The sequence below is a fragment of the Nelumbo lutea genome, chromosome 1, assembly GCF_056320005.1.
Source record: "Nelumbo lutea isolate HS-2025 chromosome 1, American lotus-T2T, whole genome shotgun sequence".
Lineage (NCBI taxonomy): Eukaryota > Viridiplantae > Streptophyta > Magnoliopsida > Proteales > Nelumbonaceae > Nelumbo > Nelumbo lutea.
The window spans coordinates 189,666,524-189,670,006 of NC_142684.1; the positions used below are offsets into that span (position 1 = coordinate 189,666,524).

The 3,483-nt window shown below is 39.4% G+C and overlaps 1 protein-coding gene across 1 annotated transcript; it reads left to right on the forward strand.

Moving 5' to 3' along the window:
* Positions 1–1,132: 1,132 nt before the first annotated feature.
* On the forward strand, positions 1,133–3,141 carry LOC148879973 (heavy metal-associated isoprenylated plant protein 39-like). Its single transcript, XM_088961761.1, has 4 exons — positions 1,133–1,269; positions 1,525–2,126; positions 2,252–2,333; positions 2,736–3,141. The coding sequence occupies exons 2-4, from the start codon at positions 2,118–2,120 to the stop codon at positions 2,975–2,977; spliced, it is 333 nt and encodes a 110-aa protein (XP_088817887.1). The 5' UTR covers positions 1,133–1,269; positions 1,525–2,117; the 3' UTR covers positions 2,978–3,141.
* The last annotated feature ends 342 nt before the right edge of the window (positions 3,142–3,483 follow it).

Here is a 3,483-nt window from a genome sequence, read left to right on the forward strand (position 1 = left end):
GGAGATCGAACTGGCAATGGCGGCAATAGGAGGAGTGTGAAAGAGCAGAAGATGGCACAGTCTTACTGTGACTATCTTCCCTCTTTTTGTGATTTGAAATCTGATCTGATGTTGTTGTGTAGAATGGTTCACCCCCTCCTCCTTTTATAGCACAAAAGAGAGCTCCTAATCTCACTATGAGTTTCCTAATCCAAATTTGTATTTGGATCAGGAGTTCACTTTAAGAAGTAAGGATAAGCCATTATCTTATCTGCATATTAGATCAACCCTCATAATCTTATTAGGAGTTTCCAAATCCAAATCTGTATTTGAATCTAGACTCTCTGAGTGGGTTTTAGGCCCATTAAGTCCATGCGCTTACTTACCTTCCAATCTGCTGCCCAGTTGGGTTTCCTTGTATGGCGTGAAACCCAAACATTGATCTACACATCAGCCACATGGGTTCGGCCTAGCCTCTGTTACAAGGCCTGGCCGAATTCACTGTTATGGGTAGTGAACCCCTGGGCCCATCACCATGGGCTCTTAATGGGCCCAACACTTACACTAAGTGATCCCTGGGCCAAGCCACCTTATAAAAACCCAGGGACTGTGGACAAATGCAAGATTAGTCCATCAGGTACTACACTCAATGGTCTTACACTTAACCTCTCAGCTCATAATGATCAAACACTACCCGACAAGAGAGAACATCTCCCTCGGCTGCAAGGAACAGTGTTGCACTCTCTACTCACATGAATCCCGAGAATTAAAACATTTTGTAAACATTTTGAAACCATAATATACCTCAAATCTCACCCTGGCATTCTGGTCCGATTCAGGGTTTCACAAATACTCACACTGCATGTACCTCAGATCTGACCCTAACAGCTTAGACAAGCCACCCCAACCAACTTGGCGGCACATTAGTGTCAGCCTTGGCAGGATAAATCTCCCCAGATCTATCCAACGGCTATGAAAATTCTAAAATAACACGAATTTCATATGTATTCAGTTTAAAAATATTACATAGAAATACACCATAATAACATGAATCAAATATGTACTTTATTCATTTACATTAAATGTTATAAGGTATATCATTCTGATAGGAGGATACATTTTTTAACATATTAAACATATGAAACGAATGATGTTTGACAACAGAGACTCAACGGTTGCTATTGACCTGCTACTCGTTCTCATGCCGCCTCTCTCCAATTCTTAAGACAACAAGAGTTCAACTCTCATTTGGGGTGTGCAACAACAATGGGGTTGAATGAATGAGGACGGGTAGCACCCCTTCTCTCACGTGGGAATGTGTTCGATATTTAACATGATGTTGTGGGAATCGCGCATTATCAGAGAACATGTTCTTTGATAGCATCAATTTTTCACTCTCTTTTTGTGTGTTTTGTGCGTTGTTCTCGTGTGGGAATGGCTCGTTTCTTTTGATTTTCTTTATGCTAAATGCTAAATGCATTTGAGAGCACTCTCTTTTTGACAGGATGGATATGTGTTTTTTTTTTTTTTTCTTTCTTTTGACAGGAATGGATTTGTTAAGCTAAGAGGAAGAGGGTGATCCTATGACTATGAGTGTGCTCTCATGGCGATACCCTCCTTTACAGAGAATTAAGTTCTCAATCCATATTCCATGCATGTTGGGACGCACATCCAATGAACGTTGTAAGATTGGGATTGGACCGCACAGTTGAATCGATGACCAGACAACCCAATGGATTTTTTTTCGGTCCCGGTTAAATTACGGTGTTCATGATTTGAAGCGGTTATTCCATCCACGACCACGAGCTTACAGTCCCAGTCGGAACGAGAGAGAGAGAGAAAGAGAAAATCTAAAAAGGTCATACAGAATACCGAGATAGCTCCACTCATTTGGAAGGGAAGTGGAGCGGTGGGCCAGCGAGGTCTGAATCTGAGACTTCGACTTCTCCGACTGTTTTCAGCTATATAATACGGGGATACAGGGGGACCAAAAACCTCTTGCTCGGTTCTTGCCCTCCCTTAAAGAACCACAAGAATTCACGCCATTTGCAACTAAATTGTTTGAGAGGTTCAATCCCCTTTTTCCTTTAATTTTCTGTTTGGATCTGATACGATACTATATTCTCTGGATTCCGCAAATGGTACAGGTATGTCTTCTTCTATTTTCACCTTTCTCTTACCTTTTTATTGGTATTCTTTGTTTAATTTAATGAATCGAGAGAACCAAAATGCCACATCCTTCTTCTTTTCCCTCTCGTTTTTGAACCTTTAGCAAAAGGTAGTCCTCAAGGTCATGACCATGACCGATGCCAAGACGAAGCAGAAAGCTATGGAAGCTGTGGCTAGCATCTTCGGTATATATCTTTACCTTCTTTACTCTATTCTCTGTCAATGAAAAATGAAAAAAAAAAAAAAAAGAATTCTCCCAAATTGGTTGCGTTTTTTCTTTTCTTTTCTTTTGTGAATCTAAGTTAGCTTAATGGGCAGTTTTGAATTTGGATTTCTCTAATTTTTGGTTCAGTTAATCTTAATGGGAAGCATTCTTCTTGAATTAAATAAGCGGAGTCTGATTTGTTTTGGTACTCAAGAGGAGTAATGAACAATTATTATTGGATCTCTAATCAAAACCGAAGGAATAAGAGATCCAAAAAAAAAAAAAGAAGGAATAATCTAGCTTTATCTAAATCCTTCATATAAAAAATAAAGGTTATTCGATGGAGGGTTTCTTAATTGGGTAGGTTTTGAATGATGAACAGGTATTGATTCGATTGCAGCTGATCTAAAGGATCAACAGATAACCGTGATAGGGGAAATGGACACGATCGCAATTGCCAAAAAGTTGAAGAAATTTGGGAAAGTGGACATAGTATCAGTTGGGCCAGCTAAAGAGGAAAAGAAAGAAGAGAAGAAGGAAGAGAAGAAAGAAGAAAAGAAGGAAGAGAAGAAGGAAGAGAAGAAAGAAGAGAAGCCGGAGGAAAAGAAAGAGGAGAAGAAATAAAATTTTGAGGAGAGCAAATACAAGATACAATATGGTAAACATTTTTAACATGTTTTGGTTATTGGAGGGGGAGGTGTTATTTCTTTTCTCTTCTCCTTCTTCGTCTTCTTGTTGTATTTTAATTGTGAAAAATAAATAAATAAATATACAGTTATACCGTACAAGATGACGGTGTCTGTGTGTGTGATGGAAAGAGAGAGACCCAACAGCATTTTCATTCGTCCTTCTATAAAATCCCAATGCCTTTCCCTGTAAGCAACTAAACGCGTCGATCGCCATTAAAGTTTGATTGAGATAGTTAGAGAGAGAGAGAGTCACAGCAGATCTGGAATCGCTAGAGATCCTTCGTTTATCGTTAATAAATAACAAGCAGCCGTGTGAAGACGACGAGTTGAGGAGCGATCGTGCGATGTGAGAATTCTTCTTGTCGGTGCTTAATTGTTATTCCCGTGATCCCATTGTTAGATTAGAGTTATCGGTTAAAGGAAAAGACTCGGCATTCTAAT

Bases quoted from the DNA above. Each gene is read 5' to 3' on its own strand.
- LOC148879973 (XM_088961761.1), top strand. The intron at 2,334-2,735 runs GTATATATCTTT...AATGATGAACAG, and splicing joins AGCTGTGGCTAGCATCTTCG to GTATTGATTCGATTGCAGCT.